This window comes from Platichthys flesus, chromosome 24 (assembly GCF_949316205.1).
Source record: "Platichthys flesus chromosome 24, fPlaFle2.1, whole genome shotgun sequence".
In the NCBI taxonomy this organism is placed as follows: domain Eukaryota; kingdom Metazoa; phylum Chordata; class Actinopteri; order Pleuronectiformes; family Pleuronectidae; genus Platichthys; species Platichthys flesus.
The window spans coordinates 7018297-7042308 of NC_084968.1; the positions used below are offsets into that span (position 1 = coordinate 7018297).

General features: G+C 41.4%; 1 protein-coding gene and 1 non-coding gene across 2 annotated transcripts; both read right to left on the reverse strand.

The window, feature by feature from the left end:
• Positions 1-13: 13 nt before the first annotated feature.
• Positions 14-17886, reverse strand: spag17 (sperm associated antigen 17). Its single transcript, XM_062384470.1, has 49 exons — positions 17095-17886; positions 16621-16755; positions 16285-16344; positions 16005-16133; positions 15680-15815; positions 15260-15448; positions 14886-15061; positions 14512-14658; positions 13482-13536; positions 13245-13336; positions 12842-13042; positions 11788-11889; positions 11501-11651; positions 11116-11331; positions 10970-11007; positions 10748-10864; positions 10279-10433; positions 10091-10191; positions 9929-10002; positions 9351-9560; positions 9107-9221; positions 8648-8785; positions 8352-8456; positions 7948-8105; positions 7743-7845; positions 7142-7296; positions 6873-6987; positions 6622-6776; positions 6325-6445; positions 5857-6209; positions 5434-5616; positions 5190-5323; positions 4744-4874; positions 4479-4612; positions 4185-4373; positions 3796-3909; positions 3660-3711; positions 3296-3386; positions 3125-3175; positions 2744-2837; positions 2486-2591; positions 2256-2295; positions 2059-2123; positions 1696-1832; positions 1176-1354; positions 1014-1074; positions 780-927; positions 265-429; positions 14-167 (listed from the first exon to the last, which is right to left on the reverse strand). Exons 1-49 carry the CDS (start codon positions 17203-17205, stop codon positions 139-141), a joined length of 6216 nt encoding a protein of 2071 aa, XP_062240454.1. The 5' UTR covers positions 17206-17886; the 3' UTR covers positions 14-138.
• trnag-gcc (transfer RNA glycine (anticodon GCC)) lies at positions 12633-12703 on the reverse strand. The gene has a single exon. It is a non-coding gene; the product is annotated as a tRNA-Gly (tRNA).
• Positions 17887-24012: the final 6126 nt, after the last annotated feature.

The window sequence follows — 24012 nt, forward strand, 5'->3', positions numbered from 1 at the left end:
CAAATGTCCAGAGTTCATGTGTTAATAAGGATTTTATTTTGAGGGGAAAAAACAACAAAATCCATTCAAATTATTAGATTTTTGTGCTTATGATTCTTAAGATGTGAATAATGAGAAATCAAAATAAAGATGGTGTCCTCATCGACTAGTGGAACTATTCAGATTTCCTGCAATTTACAAACAACAACACATTCAGTGATACTGATATTATTTTGACTCAAAGATGCATAGCTTTGGTTTATAATTTGGTTTTAAGACACCGACCTGGTTTTGCAGCAGAACTGGTCAGGTGGGTCTCCAGTCGTCTCTGTGCGACACCCTGACCATCTGGCAGACTGGAGGAGAGCTTGAGAACCCTGGAGCTTTCCTTTTTGTTTGCACTGGTGCAGTCCTTGAGAAAAATGTCATACAACCTCACAGGAAGGATGGGTGAAACTGTTTAAGGACCAATATCATGCATGATTTATGTCATTACACAGATCTAGCTGACTGCAACTTTGGGAATTTCACAATTTTTTTTTCCAATTAAATCTAAATTACTTCAGTTTCCTTCCTCTGATGGAATTTTAATTAAAATGTTGACAACATGAAGAGATGCTGACATATGATTTCCTTAAGTATTTGCAAATTGATAAGTTGCGAGGATATTAAAAGGCTGAATAGTAGCTCATATGGCTCATGGGGAAAAAATTAAGTTTTAGGAAAATACTTGAATCTATAACGAAAAGCAAAACTTTCTCCCAAAATAAAAATAAAATCTTAAGTTAGTGAAAGGATATTGGCAGCGACTGGCAGGAAGAAGATGTCTGTCTCAGTGTGGATGATAATATCCTGGGAGATGTGTTTTTTTGTCTCTACATCTCCTTCTTGGGATGTACACTTGGCAAACAGCTGAACCTGCAGTTCAACCTGCAACCCAGCAGCCACCTGGACAAATACGAGTTGATTTAGGAAAAAAGCTCATTCAAACATGAGGATTCATATTTACTGTAATGGTCCAGATGGAATCGTACAGGCCCAGGATTGTAGACGACACGGAGGCCTGTGGAAGCGCGAGGCTGTTTCAAGTGAAACCTGCAAGAGATACAAACCAAAGTGGCCATGAATTCACCTGTGCCTTTCTGAACTGCCTGTGTACTCAATAAATCACCCATCATCAGGAGCATCGTCCGTACCTGCACGTGTCAACTCCCACGTTCTTCATCACCACAGTGATGAATGAAGAGGTGCCCTCCTGCACTGTACCGAAGTCGACGGTGGACGGGAGGAACACGAAGCCCCTCACTACAACATTTGGATTGATCAAAGAAATTGTTCGACACCTCCTCCTCAATGGCTCGTCCAATGATAGGAACTGGAATAAAGGACACAAACAGAGCGTTGTGGGAAAACAGGAGGAACAGTATTTGTTTGACAGTGATAGACACACATGTGTATAGATACATATGTTGTATGATTACAGGCACATCACCTCCTCTAGATGTCAATTTTTTAATACTCACAGGTAGAAAATGGATACAGTAAATTGAAAAAGGCTTTTCAAAAAATGAGAAAACAATTGATTTCCAAATTTACGACTGAATCGTTTTGACTAAATTAGCTATGTAATGCAATTAAATGTAAAAATATTTGAATGTGGTTAAATAAAGTTGATCTACTGACATTTGATGTGCGTATATATCACTGTTTGTGTACCTGTTGATTTGGCCTACTGCGGGGTTTAGAGGCGAGGATGGAGGTCGGTAGTCTGACTTTAGTCCTCCTGGGCTCTCCAGTCACATCCACCTGGACAGACTTATATGGCCCAGGTGAACCCCTCTGTCTGCTTTCATCTGGCACAGAGACACACAAGAACATAGCCACTCATTCATTCATATGTGATTTAAAGTCAAATTTCTGAGGATGCTTTTTATGGAAATGGCCCAGCAATATCAAGTGTAGTTACGGATTTCTAGACAATATCAGAGAAACAGTCAGGCATTTGACGCCTCACTGGTAAGGTATCTGATTGGACGATTCCTTTGAGCGTGAAGTAAATAAGAAGCGCAAGGTACAAACCAGCTGTCTGAGGTGTAGGGTTAGTGGGTCTCCTCACAGGCAGTCTGTCACTTCCTGCTGCACGACTGAGAGGAAAATAACAGATTTTAAGCAGTGTTGGATAAGCATTAATTAGACATGTTATTTATGGAATAGTGAAAACATAATTAAACAGATGAAAAACTAGAAACAGTTCTTAGTATGCTTTTCATTATTACCTTGCAGACTGAGAAGGTGTTGGGTTTAAAGGTCGTGGGTCTGCAGTGACAAACACCAATACAGTAAATCTAACAGAACATATTTTAATCAAATCTACAATTATAATGCTTTTGAAGCAATTTGTCAATGGCTTTCAAATTAAATCCACATGGATTCCCAGTAGGCCTCCCTTTAAATTGAGTTTCATCTTAGCAGCTATGAGTAAATCCTTACAAAATCGTGACTTAACTGTTTTCCTGAGGAGCATCTTTCAGAAAGGCCTCGGCACAGTCTGACTTAGGGATTGGTGGAAGATCCATTGAGAGCCTCTTCATGTCTGGTGCTTGGTTCTGCAGCTGATTCGGAATAACACAAAGCTGCATTTCTCAGTGTACATTGTGCATTCCTCTATATAAATTCAGAGAGGTGAATCAATGTGTTTTTAGACTTTTGAATTTTAAGCTACATACAATTATAAACAAAATATGAAAGTGGACACATACAGTACCTGGTAAAGTGGAATATTTTCTGGGTGGAAATATGGAACAATGCTCTTCCTTCTCAAAGCCGCTCTACAAGCCTTCTCCTCACACAGCTCCTGTCTGGCTCACACATGCATGCAGAAAAAATGACTGATGAGTCGATGGCTGCTAGCACAAATTGAATGTACCTGTTGCCATGGGAGTGCCATCATTGCCATTGTTTGTCCATTGTCTATCCTGCAATCATCTTTTAGTGCAATTGCAGTTGCTTCAGTTTGCTACATATTATAATAATTCTCTTCAAAGGAGAAACACAGCAACAGCCATATGTATTCCCCTGCGACACTAACACATCAAATATTTACTTCAGATGTCATTTTAGTGCATTAATGTGTCTTTATATTAACCTGTATTGTGCATGTTTTTCAGTCCATTTTGACTCCTTCCCATTGACAGAGCTGAATAGGAGAGTAGGTTTAAAAAGACATTGTTATAGTTTAAACCTTTTCAAATATGTAGAACTGTCCTTTAAGAGAGTTATTTCAAAAAAGTACATGTTTCATTTTAATCTCTCTTACCTGTCACTCTCTGCCGAGCTTGAGCTTTTGGAAATATCCGGCTGTTGAGCTTGTGCTCCAATAGCTTGGCTGTAGAGACTCCCAATGTCCACTGTGGATACAAACAGACGAATTTAGAGGAAGTGTTTGTGACACACAACTGAAGTGAAACAGCTAATAAAGTCACTTGACTTAAAACAACTTACCTTGACTTTACTTTGACAAAAATTAAGTAATTTTTTGAAAACAAACAATATTTTGATGATTTACACATATGATGACATGTTATTGGTAACATTATTCTGATTCCAATCCAGTTCCAGCTGTTACAATCTTTCACATGATATACAAGAACCAACACATCAACACACAAAAAGGTGCCCACCTGAAGTCCTCTTCACAAAGGTGGGATTTGTATCCTCTTTCTCTCTGAAAGACTGAAAAATACACATAATTAATTGTATATATATATATATATATATATATATATGTGGGATTGTGAGTGTGTGTGTGTGTCTGACCTGGACCAGATTGAGACGGTCAAGGGCATGGACACTCTCCTTATCAGTGCGAGGATCTTTGACCTTCATGGCTTCTGATCGCTGATCCCTCTCCATCAAGCTCTCGATGTATTCCTACAGTCAGAGCACATTTTAACATCTGTTACAATCTTGTGAAAAAGTGTCCATCAAGGTCAAAAATGTAAGTAATAAAAGTAGGATCGTTTTCAGCTGCCTGCTCCTGCTGTAACCCATTTCCCTCTTAACCAAGAGATAAGATAGTCTTAAGTGTTCTCTTAACCTGCTTGGTTTAGCAGAGCTAGCATTTCAGTGCAATAAATATAAAACATAAAAAGTAAAAAAAAAAAAACTAACCTAATTTTTAAAAAAGGATGCTGGTTGAGTTCTACCTTCAGTCGCGCATCTATAGCATTTTTGAACAGCCTGGTAAATGGTTGGTGCTGGTACAGTTCCCTCATCTCCAGGACTTTAGGGCAGCTCCGGGCATGTTGGTGCTGTGCTGCAGAACCACCGGGCTGCTCTCTCAGAGTCAGACCTCGTCCCATGTTGGTTCCAAATGCAGGACCCGGGCTTTTCTTCTAAGACAGAGAGAAACACAAAGAAACAGGGAAGGGTCAGCGATTGGCCCTCAGAGCATTGTTAGCCTTTGCGTGCATGTACAATGTGTTGGTGTGTGCCAGTACCTCTTTTCTAGGGAAGTCACGCCAGTTGCGGTTTCTGAGGTTTGGAGGGATTATGTCAGGGTTCTGTTTCCCTAGCATCCACTGGGAACACACACTCTGGTGCATGGGCTTGAGGATGGTAATACCAAATTCATCTGGGAGCACAAATGCACAAATTAAAGCACTAAAGAATGGCTACATGAAACCAAAAAATTAAATCCTCCACTCTGAAATACTATTGTATGATCATTGTATTTCCTAATTCAAATGATATTGAGTAGTGCACCTTGTGTGTCCGGCAGTGGTTCCTTCCGCACTGCTATGGTAGGGTCAGAGTACGCCTGCTCGAGCAGCTCCTCCACAGTTTGAGAGCGTAGCAGTTCAGTTCCTGAGCCGTCCTCATGTACCAGAAACAGCCTAAAGGACAAGATACTGTATGTTTTCAAGCTTCAAGTTAAACTATCCATCCATATCCATTCCATCTCAGACTATTAATTATAAGAGTTTTTAGCAATTTGGATATTTTGGACACACATTATTATGGCTTTTCTTTTCCAGTATTAACAGTAATCAAATAGTTGAATATGTGCCCCCTGGGTAAATTATTATTATTATTATTGTTATTATGGGATGTGACAATTCATAAACTGTTCATGAAGCGAAAAAGCTTCAACAGTGTGGAAATATCAGGTAAGTTACTGTGGATATATATATATATCTATGGAAGCCCACCTAGGACAATGTTTTCCATATTTGTCATGAAGCCTAGACACTTCCCTGTCTTCCTCTTCCTCTTCCTCATCGTGTTTCAGCGTGCTCAGAGTGGGATTGATGTTCAGCACTGATACCTGCCCATCCTCCATCACCTGCAACACAGTTTGTCGATGAGTACATTTCTGTCGCACAAGTTTAAAGTTATTTCTGTGTTTTTGAGAAGAGGTGTTTTCTGAAGATCCTGACACACATGACAACTGACCTGGAAGTGGTTGCCATCAGCGTCTTTAATATCACAGGCCACTTTGTCTGTGTGACTCATGGTGTAGCTTCCTGGTTGGTTTGTGGGAGTATCACCCATCGGACTGGGGTTTACAAGTGGGTCAGAGGAGTAGACACACTTGCCGTCACTTTGGATCTGCAGGAGGCCGTTGGGCGGGAACACCTTGGACGCATGAAACAAACAAAAGAAGGTAAACAGAGAGATGGGTTTTTATTGATGATTCTGCCTAAGATAGTCTGTCATCATATTCTGCAAGATTAGACTTATGTTTTACTGAGGTCTTAAAGACTGACACTGTGGTGGACAGGACTGATATATGGAGGCTTAAAACACTAATTTCCATCAAGACAATTCAATGTTTCTTTACAAAAACAAAAACATATTTGGCATAAACGTCCCGACCTGATAGGCTCCATGCTTGTTCCCAGTGATGACAGTTCCATCAGCCAAAAAGACGTGAGCGGTGTGTCTCTCTGGATACATCACCACTGTAGCGTAGCCCTCCTTCTCCACCAACATCACTCTCTCTTTGGCCGACACGCTACCTTCATCAGTTTCAAAGACGCTTGTCTCACCATTCTCTTTTGCAAACTCGCTCACCGCACCATTCTTACACAATGCACTTTCGTCACACTCCCTTTCATCGCAAATATCCTCACAGGCCATCAACTCTGTATGATCGTCCTCCTTGCCACATGCTTTCCCTGCATTGTCCCTGCTTTTCTCGTTAAGAGTCACACTCTTATGCTGCTCCTCTGGAAAGGTAGCAGACACAGGGACTCAGTTCAAAACACTATACTAGGCTAAAAGATTTAATTTGTGAGTGCAGGTTTGTTTGACTGGTTGGTTTGTGCACCGTCTGCTGGTCACCTGTGTTTGATGGTCTCTCTTGGTGGAGACTGGTGATCCGGGTTCCATCTGCATGATCCACAACTGAAGAGCCATCTGAGTTCTGGACAGAAACCACCAGATCCTCCCTGCTCAGCATCACCTGACACAACAACACATGCCAAGCTCAACCATAGTGTAGAATCAGTGTATCAATGTCAGACTAGGCCCTGTGTGTCTCGGACAACTTTGAAACAACAACTCTGCACATAAATATGTTTGTAGCATCAATACCATCAACAAGTAATAATGATAACCTGAGTAATTCTGCACTCCTACCTCATGAGTTATGGAGTCCGTTGCCTTGTAGGCGAGAACAGGGACGGTGGGTAAGTGTTTGTGTGTGGTCCCCACTGTGCAGATGCGAGCCCCAGAGGGAGTCGTAGTTAACCAACATCCTCTCTGAGCATCAGCCGCCTTCCCTTTGCTCTGTTCTGTACACAAAAGGCACAAAGACAATATGACCATGGGGGTCATTGTAAATAATACTTGATTATCTTCACAGCAGGTGGGCTACACTGCAGTCTGACCTTTCATGTTGACTTTAGCTTCATTAGGAGTGTTTTCCTCCTTGACCTCAGAGTCAGCCACCCACACTGGTCCACCATCCTGGCTGAAACTGACTGACCCATCTGCAAACAGCACCTGCAGTACACACAGATGAAGCTAATGGTTTGTGTGCCTGTATTGGTGTAATGTCGTCACTATAAATAATATAGGAATCCTTGATGTTGGGTACTACTACCAATTGTAATTTGTTTGCATATTTGTCTCTTAATGATAATGTGTGTATGCTTACCTCTGTGGACCCATCTCTCATGTAACGGATCACAGCTCCCTGGCTGGTGACAATGCGGCACCGTTCCTTGGAGAGGGAGGGGTCCAGAAGCTCTCCCACCTCCCCCCTACCATGGAGAGGAAAGCTCTGTCTCACCTGCACCTCTGAGGACTCTCCTGGAGGCACAGATTATGTGATCAATATTTGAGAGTGAATATAAGAGGGCATATAGTGGTAACGGAATATGGATGCATTTGTTTAACCCAACCGTCTTCCTGTTTTCATTTACAAAATTGATGAGTAGGTAAATTTAGACATATTAAGTTATTACTTAAGATTAAACTCCTTATAATTCATTATTTCATTTCCATGAGGTCCCAAAAATACAAAAATGAGTGTCGAAGGGTTGATGCTACAGTTAAAACTGAGTTATATTGCTCCGCTAATGAGTTCTGTGATATACAGTTACTGCAGTCAATCTAGGAACACAATGTCACGGCTCTTCAATTTGATTTGTATTCTCACCTCAAAGTACACAAGCCCTTTGTAAGAATGTGAGGAAACACACACCTTAGAGCGAGCGTCTACATACAGTACGTGTATAACACTGTGTATAGCTGACCTGGAATATCCTCTCTCAGAAACTGCAGCAGGAGGCCGTTAGGGACAGAGAGGTTGACTCCGTTGAATGGACTTGATGGCCGTGCCGTCTGTACTTCACACAACTTAGACCACAAACAAACACATGGTCAATATTACAACAATATTGTTATTGGTTAAGATAAACGTGTGTGTCTTTTTGTGTGTTTATGCACGTTTTGGGAAACCTGGGACACTTGAGGACTGCTCTGGCGGGATGGGATTTGTTTATCGACAGGATCTAAATCCAGGTCTGTATTCTTGAGGTCCAGAGAGGAGGAAGGGAGAGGGGCAGGGACTTGGGTGGTTGCGTCTGTGATGCCCCCATCTGTTTCCTGGGTATTCACTAGAACATCACCAAACAAAACACTGTCAACAGCTTTTTCAGTATGTGCCTGCATAGTGAAGCAGATTCATATATTTCAACCAAGAACATAATAATAAGGATATCTGGAACATTAGCAATCATTGCATTATAATTAACAAAGGTCAAATTGTTTTCAACATTGAGTAAAGACTAAAATACTTAAATGCAAATTAAACTCCACAAAGACTGAACATTTGATAACATTAGAAAATATGAAACTACCACCTCTGATTTCTCCTGTGGGGCCATAGAAGCTGTATGAGAGGTGAACTCCGTTGTTTAGCACCGCTGTGAGGGAGCCCTGCTTCACTCTCTTCTCCTCCCCAGGCTCTGAGAAGAGAAATGATGTGAACACAGAATCATTCACGGGTCATCTTAGTTTGTTCAACTGTACCATCCGCAAAATAACTTTAAAAAATGTGGATGAAAAGATTCCTAAAATTACAAAACACTTTCTCATGCAGCCACTTCTCTGGACTAAAGATGGTCATTTGTTTCTATGTTGTGTTCAGCGTCTTTACCTTTACAGTCCTTTTTGTCAGAGGTTTCTTTTTTGGAGGGCTGACGGGAAGGTCTTGCAGGAGGAATAACAACCTCGTTGATGTGTGTGTAGAAATGATGTCCATCCTTCTTCAAAGCCAATTTCATTAGGCAGGAACCTGGATTAAAAATGGCACAAAATGCAGGCGAGTTCACCAAAGCACCAGTCAACCACTAGATGTCAGTGTTGAATGACTTCAATTCACTGTTATTCATTCGGCAAATAACTGTACAGCCTCTGCACATTTAATTCCTTTATTATACAAATTTGGCTGTAGAGAGAAATGCTGAGGGAATACTTAAGCTAAGCCCAACAAAATTCCCAGTATGTATTTCTATGTAATGATCTCTAAATATCTAAGCTGTTTGCTGGTATGTGTCCTGAACTGACGTTGGTTTGATTAAATCTGGATGTCAATAAGTTCCTTCTTGAAAAATACCTTCAACATAGATGATATTCTCAACAGTGATGCGTCCTCCATCTGAGGGGAAAAGGTGCTGGAGACGACCTGACACATGGATCAACGTTCCATCCATGCTGTAACCTGTGAAACCCTACACAACATGCACACATAATGATGTATTACTTGTGAGAGGAAACAACCGATCATCTACTATCTGTTTTTATCTTTAATGCATCCATAAAGGCGGCTGATTAATATGTTTCTATTTGTGTGCCCTCACATGGAAGGGTTCCTCCGTCTGATGCAGCTCCTCGTTTTCCTCCACAGGGGGCACTGTGGAGGACTCTATGGGGGTCGTAACTGGCACATCATTCTTGTTGTCCGTCATCTTGTCCTCCTCCTTCGGCTTCTTGCCTTTCGGTGTATTCTCCCTCTTTAATTTCTTGGCCATCTCCTCCTCCATCAGCCGGTCCTGCTCCAACTTTAAGGCCTGTAACATCATGCTCACATCATTATAAACTGCAGTCAACATGTGAGAAACAACCAGTAATGATTCGAGATTTGAAGAGGTCTATCTGGTCCTGTTCTATTTTTAGTTAATAGATGGGAGGATGTCACGGCTGATTTAGAATTGGGTCAAATTGATACACTGATCTCAGCCAAACAATTCATATTTGAAGTGAACAGGGATTAGACTTTTAGACTGCTGTGAATGTGTCTTGAACAAAACATGATATTGCATCCTTCTATGTGATCAAGAGTAACCTGGTCGGAAAATTCTTCCTCAGTTTGAGGAGTGATGTAGTTTGGTGTAGTTTGGTGCTTGATTGCAGAAATCGTGTGTCAGCTGGTACGAACTTTAAGAGACTCCTTTCTGATGACAGGCTCCAAAGTGGTCTCCTCCTCCACTGCAGAATCTTTAACCTTTTCATCTAGTTCAGGATAAACAAAGATTGCATTTGTACGCATGGTATTAAATCAATTATTAAAGTCAGAGCTTTGTATCGAAAGCTGCAGCACCTTCTGTAGACTCAACAAGGCTGTGTTGAATTGCTTCTATCTTTAATTCCTCCCCTCTTGTCCAACCCGATATGATATCAGCAACATGTTCCAGATATTTCCTATCAAGACATAACAGAGTTCAGTAATTAGTTTCATTCTCGAAAAGAAAAAAATCATCATTTTACAATGAGAACTTGCAGTCTGACCTGAACTTGACATCAGTGTGAAGCACTGCATCCCAGGATTCCTTGCACTGGTTATGGAGACTTTTGGGATTGTGGCAAAAAATGTACCGGATGTTATTGTGGCTTCCTCTGAAAGTGTCAAGGCAGCAGTATTCCTCCGATGCAACCTTGAGTACCTGTGCATAAACAATAAAACCAAATTGAATTACACAAATTGTATGGTGGTATAAGTGTTTTTCTTTAAATCTTGAGATGTACAACATGCTGCTCTTGTGTATCACCTTAAGTGTGTCACGTTTGTTTTATAATTTATCCAGGAGTTTGACAACTAACCGCAGTATGCTAATCTGATGCTGTTTAGGGTTAGGTCTGATTAGTGGATTAGGTCTGAACACAATTAGCATATTTAACAACACCAACAAGGTGAGCAACACGTATGGCAGGCACAACTGTTTACTCAAGCTGATACAGACAAGATAACAAAGAACACCTGTGGAAAGATGGAAGGGTCGTGGTGTTCCGCGTAATGCCAGTCAGACAGAGACCTCAGCCTACAGCTCTGGATATCAGATAGCTCAAGAGGGTGACACACTCTCTCAATGAACTTCTGGAGAAAGAAAACCCACATGAAACACTACTGGGAGAAAAGCATGCTCTTTATTTAATTACAAAAATTTCAAAAGCTGCAGTAATGAGAAGATTTGAACAATACCTCTGTGTTACCAGGCTCCTCAGTGAGAAATGTTGGACCTATAATTGAAATAAATTATGAGGTATAGTAGATGAGATGGACATATATTTGTATGCAACCAAATATAACATCACATTTACTGAATTCATTAAACAAAGGTAACAAACCTTTAGTCTTAAATTCATGAAGCAGCTGTTTAGCGTATGATTGGGGATTATCCCAGGGGATTATGGTGGGTGTCTCCTGCTGCTGTGCTGGTTCCAGTGCTCCCTGTGTTCCTGCTGCTTTCTGTAGTACACCATTTTGGTCCAGTCTGGTCAGTGGCATAGTTTCAAACACACTCTGATGAAGCAGACGCTCAACCTGGGGCCATGACACAACATCTGCAGGATGACATCACATTATAAGATCATTCGCAAGCTTACCAATAGTGAGCTTTCGCCAAGAAAACTGAGGCTGACCAACATCTTCCAGATTGATAAACATTACATTGTGTAAATTATAGGTGGGTATTCATTGAGGTGGGGGCCTTTGATAGTTTCTGAACCTGACCATCTGTGCAGTAGTGTTGCAGCTGCTGTTTGATGGCCATCCAGCAGGAGCTGCTCTTTCTCGCATCAGCCACAGAATGGATCAGCTCCCAAACTGGACTCAACTTTATCATGGACAACTCCACCGCAGCTGGATCAAAACACTTCGCAGCCTATGAGAAAGTCATATACACACACAAATATACAATGTATGAACACCCTTGTTGTCCAAACCTGAAATTAGTACAAAAAGGATAAAGAGATTACACTAACAATACATATCAATTAAACTAGAAAAGATCTATTTACACTGATGTCCCTGAAGCGCAGTGACCTCTCATCATGGTGTCTGATAACCAAAGGGTCATCCGACTTCTTGTCCTCCTCTGCTCCAAACGTCTCCTCTAGTCTCTAACACAGCAGATCAACGAGAAGGAGATAAGCAAAATATTTCATTCTGTGTAGAGTTTGTCTGAAAAGTCAGGAGTTAATGGAGAAATCCTTCATGAATCGTTACAGTTCCAATTAACAGGTAATTCTCCCTCTGGGTTTGGAGAACAGAGATCGGGTGTATTAAGTAAACAAGTGCAATAAAGTAAAATATCAAATAAAGCAAATGAACCAGCTTCTGTCAAAATCCAATCGTCATTTTAAAGCAACTCACACTCTTTATAATGTGACATTGATAACAAATTCTTTTTTTAATCTTGCATGGGTATGGGATGACTGTACCAGCCATGCTTTAGAGCTCTGTCACTAAGGTTGTAGACAGAAATAAAGCATACCTCTCCTCACATGGATCAATAAAGTGGATCAGTATCAACAAAGCTTTCAACACATTAATTATAAAAGCTTCTGAGATTCTCCCGTGTGTCAAAATATACTTGTGTTAAAGATCCTGTTCTTAACACTCTTGTTTAAAAAAGCACAAAAGGAGGAAATGAGGGATGAGTGCGATTGCCTGACACATGCTTTACGTCTACTGTGGAGGTCTCAGCCAGTTCACCCTCCCCCTCACAGACATCTCAGCCCCCTTCTTTTCCATTCGTTCAGTGAGACACTCCTACCGTGACGCAGCAGTTGCAATGCTGCTATGTTATAACACAACCTAGTCTCAAATTTCACAGATCATCCTCTCCTCTAAAAAGGTATGATGCATTGGCCGGGAATCGAACCCGGGCCTCCCGCGTGGCAGGCGAGAATTCTACCACTGAACCACCAATGCTACACATTCACTAAAGTATTTTGTCAGCAAAAAAAATTGACGTGTGTGTTTATACAGTTGTTTGTGTATGCACAAAGTTTGTAGGACTCTTGGTTTATTAGGATAAAGTGTGTAGTTTAATGTTATGGCCACTCCCACCTTCTTGTCTCCCTCACTCTGCACCACCGACACTAAGCCATCTAACATTTGGCCTCGCTCCTCTTCTGTATGCACCAGAGGCAGGCAGCTCTGCAGCATGTAGTGGACCAGCTCGTAGTCTAGCCAGGAAGGATCATGGGGTTTGGGCTTCTTCGTCATGCGAGACTGTGCTAGTTCCGACTGCTCGGAGGACATCACCACCTGAAGACAAAGACACATTTGGTGAAATCAATTTGGGTTTAAGGAAGTTAGACAAATATCTACTGCTCAGTCTTGTTTCAGTTTTGAGCCCAACAGAATCTATGTGCCCAACAAAAGGGCAACAGTGCTCAGTATAAGCTACATAATGTTGCTTTATATGCTTAAAAATCTTGGTCTGGCCATACACTCATAGCCCACAGACCTGCTCCAGCATACAGTGCATGATCAGGGGCACTGAGCAAGCTTCAGGTGGAACCAGGTTCAGTAGGTCGCTATAATAACGCATGTCCGCATCTGTTGAGAGAGGGGGCAGTTGGGTCCGCAAAGACGAGAGGATAGAAAAGAAACAAGTTACTTTTGTCAGTCTAGTCTTTGAATAAAAAAAAAAACCCACAAGCATTTGCCAAAAATACCTCACAGAGCAGAGAAAGGTTATTACCTTGACCTGTCTTCTTCTTGGACTGTGGAGTGTTGGGGGTAAGGGGCCGCGCACCCTAGCAAGGGAAACACTCAAAATACTCAGTATTAGGTTTTGATATATTGATATTGAGACCATGAAAACATTAGGCGGCCAACGGATTTCAGTTCACTGGGCAGATTAAGATAGCTGATGATAGTGTATTACAGACTGCATGGACAATGAATACACATCACTATGATGATGATCATGGTGGGGAAAGTTCTTAGACCCATATGACTTCAGCAGCTCTTTCCAATGTGTTACCTATTGCAGTCATGCTGGAGGTTTGTAAGTGTAGCTCTGTTACAGTACCTTAAGACAACATTCAGAAATGTTTGTGTTTCCTGCCTATTAAATACTTTTTGTTTAATTATACTTATTTAAAACACAAGTGATGTTAAAATACAATTTACACCTAACTCTTTTTTATTATGTTTTATACACTAAACAATTAGTCTGCAGTGAAGGCTGCCATCAATAACATCAGGCAGGCCGACATTACCCACTACTTGATTTTAGTTCACACAAAAGGGGCAATCCAAGCCACAACAAATACAACTTCCTAAAAGATCATGTTGTTAGCAATACTACTTCTAACACTGACTGCATAGTGGCCCTCCAGCAATCCCTACACTGTTAGCCTGTGAGTGATAAAGTGAGTTTAACAAAGCATATGAGCTCAGCAGCAGAGTGGCGCAGCGGAAGCGTGCTGGGCCCATAACCCAGAGGTCGATGGATCGAAACCATCCTCTGCTAAGTTTTTTTTTTTTTTTTATTTATTATTAAATGAAGAAGTGTGATTGAGTTTCTTCAGGGATTCAACAATAACAGCAAAACAAGATATTTGAAGACATACAATAGACTGAGGGAATGCATTTAACAAATGTTTGATTCAGGGAAATAATCTATAGTTTATTAATAAATAATGAAAATGATCCTTAGTTGCAGGTCTATCATGTGGTTACACTGATTGTTGTGTGTTTTTGTCATGTGTACTGTATGTGTGTACCTCTTTACGCTGAAAATCCAAACCGACAACAGTGGGTAGATTGATGAAATTGCTGCAGTCTAGGTACTGCTGATGCTGCCTGCGCCAGTCCAAACAGTCATAGATGAGATAGGCAACACTGTCAAAGACTCGACTTCCCAACTCCAGCTGGACACACACAGTAAACCCAAACCAAGATGGGAATCAAAATTAAGTCAAAGGCAACATCAGACAAGCAAACATAGTGAAACCCAGACATTGAGAAGACAGAGGCTGACATTGATTATAAGGAAACCGCAAGAAGGTGAGACAAAACACACACCATGCTGGAAAAATAAACAATATTTTTTGCGAGAAAATCAATACTGAGAACACATCTAGAAAACATATCTCACCAGAGAATCAGTTTTCCGTGGCTGGATTGACGGTAAGAGATCTGGAACAGTGTAAGTGAGCTGAGCCAAATTGTGGAGCTTGGAGTCGAGTGGTACGCTGCCCAAAACTGGTCTCAGGCCTGCCCAGAAAAGATCCAGTCTCCTGGCCCGTGCAGCCTTCTCCATGCTGCCTGAGTCTGTGATTTATTGATTCAATCCATTCCTCAAATGTGTTAATATTTAATTAATAATAATAATTTCAACTTTAAGTATGAGATATTTACACCTTTGATTAATATACACCGATACTTTGAAGGCATGGCTAAGCTTTGCAATTTAACTTGCCTCCTTATTTGGGTAAAGAAGGAGATACACAAATACTGAAAGATCTTTACCTGCATCCAACACTGGAGATGTACTCGGACGCAGGTCCTTGCCCTCAGACGTTTGTTGTTCCTCCTCTGAACACACCTTGATGACATTGGCTACATGCACACCAATGGCATCAAGGATCCAGATTAGGTTGGGCTGGTGGAAACCCAGCAGCAGGATGTAGTGCTGAGGACCATCGTCTGGCTCATCATCTGCACCCACACACATATATAAAGACAAAAGTGTGTTAATACATGTACATGTAAACACACACACACACACACACACAAGCTCTTGTATATAATAATTTCTTATAGTTTTGTGTGGGGGTTGTAACTATAGAAGGAAGTGTGTTCATAGTGGTTGTCAATAAAGTGCACGTTGAACGAATTTAGATGATTTATTTTTTTGTCCAATAACTGTTTTAATTACTGAGTTTTTACCTATGAATGTAGTTGGCTCAACTTCATCCCTGCGTTTGAGTTTGGTTTTCTTCTCCGTAGGAGGCGGACCCTTTCCCTTTTTCTCAGGGCCCTTTTTGACAGGGGTTGAACCGGCCTTTGCCATCTCTTCCAGATCCTTAAACAGAAGGGGACACAGAGTGACACAAAACTGATTGGCCAGCAGCTTTTCAGTGCCCAAAAAAAAAGATTCAAGAAACCAGGCCACTTTATAGTTCCCCATGACCTGAGTGGAAATCCACTCACAATCCAAGACTGTTACTAAACTGCTAACACATGCAACAGTGACACATTTAGAAGCACTCACCTGCTCAGCCGCCCTCCTCTGCTGATCATTGGTTTTGACCTGCAGCAGCTGGAACTTCAGTACTTTTGCCATCAGGTCACAGGGAACCTCTTCTCCCGCATCCAACAGCAGCTTGGCAGACTCTGTAACCTGCACATACAAAAAAATATAAGTCACAATAGAGCAAAGCCTTTCCACAAATGCAATGATTAAAGCACACAAACAGTGTTTTCCCAGACCACCGTCTTATTAAAAATATAAAATCTCTGCTAGTTACCCCTCTAGGACATCTGAAACTTACCTCATAGAAGATGGGGGTATCGTCTTTTCTTTTTGATTTTGGATTCCCCAAATCCTGGATCTGAAATAAAGTTGGATAGAACATTATGTACAGTTTACAAAATACAATGACTTAGAGTTGCACTCACTCATTAGGTAGATCAGGGTATAAATGAATGATAGTCAGTACAGTGGGACTTGCAAACAAAGTTGCAAAACAATTCGATAAAAGTTGAGATTAAACAGAAACAGATAATTAAAGGACAGTGAGTACGAGGTTGGTACTATTGTGACCTAACGGGAGAGAAAACACAGAAAGAACAACAGTAATAATAAAAAAGAAAGCAACAAAGTTGACCATTGCGATGGTGCTGTCCAGGGTCAACGAGGTGAATAGTTTGCGTTGAGATGGCTGTACGGCCAGAGACTGGATCAGCTCGTCAACCTCAAGGCTTCTCCCGACCACGAAGGAGACACAGGCCCGCCATGAGTCCTGGAAAAGAGATAAGACAACATGATGCAACATCATCCAGGGCATGTTTTCATATGCCTCTCCGTTACAATTAGAGTTAATTGAAGTGCGGATTAACGCAGACAAAACAATCGCATGAATAAAGTGGGAAAACTTCACTGATGTAATTTCTTTGCAAGTTTTATGGGGATTCTGCTTTCTTCTGCGTACACTGGCTAACACGCGTGTAGCATTGTAACGCAGTAGCTAGCGACCCCGGCCCCGCCCCAAGTGCAGCCAAGTATCAAGAGCCTTCGCAGTTTCACTTTGTGGGGTTAAATATTAATATTTATGAACAGGTCAAACGACATAAAAACCAACCTCTTCAAACCGGGCCTCGGTGAGACCCGCCTCCCAGTTCGGGTTGGCAGGCTCTTCTCCAGCCGCGTTGGGCTTCTTGGCGGAGTTCTTCTTACCGGCTTTCGGTGGCATTTCAGTAGCGCCAAGTTCAAATCGTGACCGCGGTAGATGGTAGAGGCACTTCCGGTGTCAACAGAACCCTGCCGCTGTCTTGGTTGCCTCCCTGTTTAAAGGAAGCTGCCTGTGAAGCCACCAGTCAAAGGATGACAAGTAATTTAGAAGCAGCTGCTGAAGTTGCCAATCGGTTCAGAGGCAGCTGCCCTCGTTGCCACTGCCACCACACTGTCTGAGAGCAGCTAAAGCTCTTTGTGATTTATTCAATGAGATTTTTACCGGTTTATGAAAGTTCCTTTGATAGTTTCTAAGCTCTCGGGGGGCTGGATTCAAAACTAATCGAGAAAAGCTCCACATCTATCAGATCCATATGCCTGATCGTGGTGTCTATGGATGGATAATAACTCAAATACTATTTCCAGTATCAGCTACACTGGGACTGACAGTCATATAAACGAGCATGTGTCTCCATACAAGTGGAGACATACAGATCATGTATTCTTGGTGCGCAGAACAGTAACACGCTGATTCATAAACATTCATAAACTATCTATAAATCTCACGCGGCCACGCTTTGAGCTTACTGTCTCTCTGGCATTTCTTCTCACTGAATATGAACACAAACAGATGCTGAACAGTCCCACAGTTACTGACAAAAAAACTTATTTAGAGTAAAAACCTGCCGGAAGCTGTTCCTGTCCGCTTGCTTGTGTTGCCCCTGGCAACCGCGAGGACAACAACTGAATGAAAGTGACACTTCCGGTAGTCCTTCGAAATAAAAGCACGACAACGTTTTCATTTCAATATCAAAGGAATACTTCGACCAAAACGAACATTTCTCATTATCTACTCACCACCTTGACCAGTGGAGGGGTGGGTGAAACGTAAAACGCATTATAAAAAAAACTCCCCGATGGGGTTTATAGACACTTGGATGACACCACAGCAACAGTATGGAGGCATTTTATTTTTCTCTCTGGTATCTTTTTTTACATTTGAAGAAGTGGTCACCAGTTACTTTTTGCTGCAAAACTGCAACACCTGAGTCTCCAGAAGTCAATCAATCAATCAATCAAATTTTATTTGTATAGCCCATATTCACAAATTACAATTCATCTCATAGGGCTTTAACAGGGTGTGACATCCTCTGTCCTTAACCCTCAGCAAGAGTAAGGAAAAACTACAAAAAACCCTTTTAACAGGGTAAAAATATGTAGAAACCTCAGAGAGAGCCACATGTGAGGGATCCCTCTCCCAGGACGGACAGAAGTGCAATAGATGCCACGTGCAGGAGAACATCATCAATAATCAAAGTCTCTAGCAGCATTGATGAAGCACAGTCCATGCTCAGCAACCATCTAGACCACGATCCACCATCCAGACCAGACGCCACTTCAGTCCTCAGTCACCGTCCACCGCCGCCCACCAGGAGGACCCATCACAAGCCACCACTGCGGTCCTGGTCCACCGCCCGTGCCCAATGCCAACGCGACACAGGGTCCGCCACCAGCACCACGATCAGCCCACATGACTCAGAATCCGCCACACTGGATCCAACACCGCGACCCCCGGTGCGCGATCCACAAACCGTAATCCATGGTGCGGCCACAGAGGCCCTGGATCTGCGGGTGATAAAGCAAAGGGATTCCGGGGAAGGGGGATAGGGATGGAGAAGAGGAAGGAGAAGCTGGAAAGAGAAGCTCCGTGTGTCATGTGTTAGAGCGCACTAATTAGCTCTAACTATAAGCTTTATCAAAAAGAAAGGTTTTGAGCCTACTTTTAAACGAACAGATGGTGACTGCCTCCCGAACTGAAAGTGGTAGATTATTCCACAGCCGAGGGGCTTGATGGCTAAAAGCTCTGGCTCCTACTCTACTTTTAGAGAATTTAGGGACGACAAGTAGGCTTGAATTCTGGGAGCGGAGTGCTCTAGTGGGTTTATAAGGTATTAACAGCTCTTTAAGGTATAAAGGCGCTATATTATTAAGGGCCTTGAAGGTGAGGAGGAGAATTTTAAATTCTATTCTAGATTTAACTGGAAGCCAGTGTAGCGATGCTAATATTGGAGAAATGTGCTCTCTTCTCTTTGTTCTCGTCAGGACACGTGCTGCAGCATTTTGGACAAGCTGTAGAGTCTTTAACGACTTCCTGCTGGAGCCTGATAATAATGAATTACAATAGTCCAGTCTCGATGTAACAAAGGCGTGGACTAGTTTTTCTGCATCTTTTTGTGAAAGGACATGTCTAATTTTTGAAATATTACGCAAGTGGAAAAAAGCGGTCCTAGAAATTTGTTTTAAGTGACTATTAAAGGATAAATCAGGATCGAAGATCACTCCCAAGTTCCTGACTGTTTCATTGGAAGCAAGGGCAATGTCGTCTAGCGCAGCTATATCATTAGATAATGCATCTCTAAGGTGTTTGGGGCCAAGTATTATAACCTCTGTTTTGTCTGAGTTTAATAAGAGAAAATTGCGGGTCATCCAGGTTTTTATGTCCTTGAGACATGTTCGAAGTTTAGTTAATTGATTACTTTGTTCAGGTTTTATTGACAAATATAACTGGGTGTCATCCGCATAGCAGTGGAAATTTACCGAGTGTGTCCTGATAATGTTTCCTAGTGGAAGCATATATAATGAGAATAAAATTGGGCCGAGCACAGAGCCCTGTGGAACACCATGATTAACTTTGGTGCGCACAGATGACTCATCATTAATTTGCACAAATTGGGAGCGATCAGAAAAATACGATTTAAACCAGTTAAGGGCGGTTCCATTAATGTTAATTAACTGTTTTAGTCTTTGTAATAAAATTTGATGGTCAATTGTGTCGAATGCTGCACTGAGATCTAACAGAACGAGGACAGACACAAGTCCCTGATCTGAGGCTATTAAAAGGTCATTAGTGACTTTTGCCAAGGCTGTCTCTGTACTGTGATTGGCTCTAAACCCCGATTGAAAGTCTTCATATATATTATTTTCCTGGAGAAACTCACACAGCTGATTGGCTACCACTTTTTCTAAGATTTTAGAAATGAAGGAGAGGTTAGATATTGGTCTGTAATTGGCTAAAACCTCTGGGTCTAGGGTGGGTTTTTTGAGTAGGGGTTTGATGACAGCTATTTTAAAAGACTGTGGTACATAACCTGATGATAATGACAGATTGATAATGTTAAGTAACGAACTATCAATTAGGGGCATAATGTCTTTAAGTAAGTTGGTAGGAATGGGATCTAAGATACAGGTTGTTGGTTTAGAACCTGAGATTAATTTGGTAAACTGATCACGGGTGATCAGAGAGAAGCTGTCTAAGTAATGGGTAGGATTCTCAGCCGTTTCTGAGATCTCTGTTGTTGGGAGGGTATTAGTGCCAATTGAGGGCAGGAGATGGTTGATTTTATTTCTAATAGTTTGAATTTTATCATTAAAAAAGGTCATAAAGATATTGCTATTTAGGGATGGAGGAATACTGGGTTCGGTGGAGGTGTGACTCTCTGTCAGCCTGGCTACAGTGCAGAAGAGAAACCTGGGGTTATTTTTATTCTCTTCTATTAGTTTTGAATAGTAGGCGGCTCTTACTTTGTGGAGAGCCTTTTTATATTCTTTAACACTATTCTTCCAGTCTATGAGGTTTTCAACATTGTTGCTGGAGCGCCACTTCCTTTCTAGTTTTCTTGATAATTGTGTTTTGTTTGATTCAAACACTTCACCCACCCCTCCATCGGCATAGCAGTGAGTAGATAATGAGTGAATTTTCAATTATCTGTGAACTATCCCTTAAAGTAGTGGTAGATATCTGCAATAAATGTTTTTTAGGATTTTTTGCACAAAACATCCCTTGTTCTTTTTTTTGTTTAGGTAACTTTCAGTGAAATGTTGTTGTTTTTTTTCTCCACCAGATGGCAGTAAGAGCCCCTAGACAAATGCACAGGGACAAACCATTAATCCACAAAACTGTGTAAAAAAATCTAAAATCCAACTATACCTGCTGCTTTTTTTGTGTTTTACACAGATTTGAGTTATTTTTCACTCAATTTAATACAATTGATTAAGAAAGTTATCCAAAAGCTGCTACCACATGACATCCAATCGTTAAACAATACTCAGAGTAGTTTATCAGTTCAAATGTAGAAGCAGCCATTAAAATGAGCCACTCTCTTTGTTCCTGTTACTGAATGAGCCACAAAACTGACCGTCATTATGAAAGGCTGATTTGTTTTTGGTGCCAGAACTTAAGAAACAAAAGCAAATAAGAAGAGTCTGATCTAATATACATGAATCTGAATCTCAAGTAGAATGTAAATCTACTACGATTCACAAAACGCAGACAATGCATCACAGGGGATTTAAGGGCGGCCAGGTTTTATTTAAAGAGAGGAAGCTTTTGAATGTTAATCAGGTGAATACTGAAGTGGAATAAATATAAAGATACTGTATTAAATTAATGGAATTGAAGAGAGGGGTGAGAAAGGGTTTATGGTTACATTCTCCTACCCACTCCAAGGCAACAAGGATTTCATAATAATTATAATTTGCCTTTTTCTTTTATAATGCTGGCCGATATAATTCTGTAATTAGAATGGAAAAGACAATTCTTATTCTTATTGTTTTTTTGCAATGCAGCTGATATTTGAAGAGACTCAATGACGTCATGGTTGAACTTTGACCATTCACTAGGGTCAAACTGTCAACTTAGTTCATGTTTACTTTGGGATTTGTCCTAGCGTAAACAGAAACTGCACATTACATTCCCTTTCCCCTAAAGAAGCCTATTTGTGCAGTGCATTCTCAATGAAAATGTGAAATAATCAAATGCGTCTGTCACAATTCTTCATTGCTATTATAAAAAAATCTTATGCACAACTTCTGCAGCAAAACCATTGTTTCACATTGATTCCCAATGTAAGGGGACACTTGTCGTGGAGGTGACTTCACCCTGCAGGCAATGACCTATTTCCACTATAAAAGGTTAAAAGTGAGACAGAACCCACTGGTCTGGGGCCAGAGAAATCCACGTCTGAAGCCAGCAGTGCAGTTGTTATAGGGGAGTTGTCTGTTCCAAACCCTCCAGAGGCGGCACCCAACCAAGGTCACACTCAAGCCAGATAAACATTGTGGTGAAACTTAAGCAACACTCATTCACACAAATAGCAAACGGCATAGCAACATCTCAAAATATACATATTCTTTTAGGCTTTACGCTGCTGTCAAACATGTGCATCATGTGTCTGTTGGGGCTATTTTGTTTCATTTAACAGAACTGGTGTATTTAAGAACCTCAAACTCAAACTAATGCATCTTACAGAAGTTACAGTAATCTGATCAGAGCAAGAAGTTCTCGACTTTAAACGTGAAACCAACAGATCATACTGGAGCCACTAAAACGGCAAAGGAGAACAGGACACAATGTTATTGCCAAGTTGGCGCTGCTTACCACCTCGAGGTTTCAAATCATGTGATCGGAAACTGCCCCACACTGTATTAAGATGCTCTTTAAAATACCAAGCAGCTCGTGAAGCATCATTCAAAGTGTGGACCTTGATTGACACATGGATGTGAGGGAAAAAAAGAATAACAGAGAAAAATAGAAACTTCAATTAGTTCTGTGGAAAGGAAATCGAGTCTGCATTGACCAACTTTAGATATCGTCTGAGGTCCACAGTCATCCATGCTGCTCTCTGTGTTTAGTGTGTAAGCATGCAATAGTTTTAAAAATGAACAATAAGACATCTTAAATTAAATAGAATGCCACAATATCTTAGCTACTCCCCTTGTGTCCATATATTCGATAGAGGCTGACAGTGTTGACTATGAGCACTGTCCCTCAGCCTGTGTTTACTCCTGTCAGATTGCACTGAGCTGTCAAGGTGCCACTCGGCAATGCAAAGTGATTTCAAATTCCTCTCACCAACATCACACGTCGCCAGCTCCGGTGGCAGCAAAAGGCCGTGGAATGCTTGAGTGTAGGAAGGATTTGAAAACCAATACATAGGAACCATGTGATACAACGTCAGTAGAGAGCAAAGCGCGAGCTCATGTTTACCCACCAGAGTCCCAGTCTGTCTGGATGGAAATATCACTCTCTGTCTTTGGGGAGTGAGTGGTTTGATTTGTCAGTGGCTCGCGACCCAGGACAATAATGAAAATGCCATTTGGACATATTAAATTAGTCTTTGGCATTTCAAATTAACCTATATGGGCTAATAATATAAGCATGAGTATTACTTAGCTATTACTATCAATTATACGTCTCACCTTAGATCCACTATAATAGAGTGATATTAAAAAGTTAGATACATGAATACAAGTCTGATCATATAGACTTTGAATATCATGCAAACTAACATGAAAAGTAAAGATGATAATGCACACAATTTATTGCAAAATAGAATTCAAAATTATAGTTTTTTATGCAGATTATACGCACAAGCTCTTCAGAGACAGATAAACATATCTCGATCACAAAATAAACCCAGTCCCAGGGTGACGGGCATGTTCCCAACTTCATCAGATATCAACCTTCCCAGAAAGAGGCTGTTGTGAGGCTCAGGAAGGAAACATGAATGACGCCCAGCTCGTCTCTTGGTAAATAAACAGCCTTATCCAGTGACGCCCATGGGGGGTGGGGGGGGTGGGGGGGTGGGGGGTAGAGCAGCAACCTGGAGCTGGTAAACATGTGTCGGCCATTAGTGTCATGTGCTGTTTAGTCAGTGCACGTATGACGGGGAAGGACCTATTTCACAACAAGGAGGTGTCATTCAAAACCCCACACTGTGAGGCGACTGGTGTTGACACTGAGGTTCTCCGGTGCCACCAGTAGATGCCT

Excerpts from the sequence above, each read along its gene's own strand:
- spag17 (XM_062384470.1), bottom strand. The coding sequence starts at position 17,205 with ATGCCACCGAAAGCCGGTAAGAAGAACTCCGCCAAGAAGCCCAACGCG. Across the intron at positions 13,537-14,511 it reads TGGATTTTCAGCGTAAAGAG|GGTGCGCGGCCCCTTACCCC; the intron begins GTACACACATAC and ends TTCCCTTGCTAG. Across the intron at positions 3,387-3,659 it reads CTTTGTGAAGAGGACTTCAG|TGGACATTGGGAGTCTCTAC; the intron begins GTGGGCACCTTT and ends TTGTATCCACAG.